At 52.8% G+C, this 1,003-nt stretch overlaps 1 protein-coding gene across 1 annotated transcript in view; it reads left to right on the top strand.

Annotated features, from left to right (window-relative positions):
• The window catches only part of COG4 (component of oligomeric golgi complex 4), a 14,000-nt gene that overhangs the window by 9,568 nt on the left and 3,429 nt on the right, over positions 1 to 1,003 (top strand). The window contains exons 12-13 of the mRNA XM_010137981.1: positions 372 to 434; positions 899 to 976. Coding sequence (XP_010136283.1) covers positions 372 to 434; positions 899 to 976 — 141 coding nt within the window. The remainder of the gene's footprint in view (positions 1 to 371; positions 435 to 898; positions 977 to 1,003) is intronic.

Genomic DNA, 1,003 nt, shown 5'->3' on the forward strand with positions numbered 1-1,003 from the left:
CTCCTGACCTGTTCTTCATGCCGCTGTCCCATAAAGTTGGGGGTTCCTCCTGTCTTCCACCAGTCACCCACAAGTAGGGCTTCACCGCAACACTGTGGACAGAACGATGAAGAAAAGAAGTGGAGTAAATTGACTCAAACTTTGGCCTAGCTGCAGGTTCAGCACACGTGCGCCGTTCCTGTAGTTCAGCTTCAGGCAGCTCCCCGAATCTGCAATGCTTTGAGCAGACGGTAGCACCTCTATCCCTTATGTGTTGGGATTTCAGCCTGTACTGTGAGCAGGGCACGGAGGGAACGTGGGGACTTGGGGCTGAGGTGCTGGGAAATTCCAGTGAATTTTACTTGGGTTTGTTTTGTTGGTTTTTTTTCCAGGTGACCTTAAACAATGTGGAAGTCTGCAGCGAAAACATCATGACCCTGAAGAAGACTTTGGAGGTGTGGTCTGGATTCTTTACTGTTTTTTCCTTAATCACATGTGTAATATCCTTCCTTGGAGGGGGTCAGGTAAACCATGTGGACTTTCTGCTGTGCCTACATTCCTGAAATTTTTGCCTTCCAGCCTCAAGAAAGCAATTTTTGAGCAATCTCCAGCTGATAACAACAGCTGGCAATACCCGTTCCTCCAGCTTGGCCAACCAGGCACAGGCTGGGAGCCAGTGGAATAGCGTGCACATCACTGAGAGGCTGTGGCTCTCTGGTGCAGGACAAAATAGCCCCTGGCTTCCTTTCCTGCTGTCCTCTCCCCAGCTGGAGCCAGCAGCCTCTGCCTTCAGAGGGGCGGGCGAGGGTCTGGCGCCTGTCCTAGCGTGCTGGGGGACAGCCAGAGCTCGGCAGCGCACAGGCATAGAAACTGCCCACGTCATTAATTTGCAGCTCACTGGTGGATCTCTTCCCTGCAGAGTGACTGCAGCAAACTGCTCAGCCAAGGCTTCGGGGGCGAGCAAGCGCAGGCCAAGATCGACAGCTGCCTCTCCGACATGGCTGGCCTCTCCAAAAAAATACAT

The sequence above is a fragment of the Buceros rhinoceros genome, unplaced genomic scaffold, assembly GCF_000710305.1.
Source record: "Buceros rhinoceros silvestris isolate BGI_N320 unplaced genomic scaffold, ASM71030v1 scaffold22370, whole genome shotgun sequence".
NCBI lineage: Eukaryota > Metazoa > Chordata > Aves > Bucerotiformes > Bucerotidae > Buceros > Buceros rhinoceros.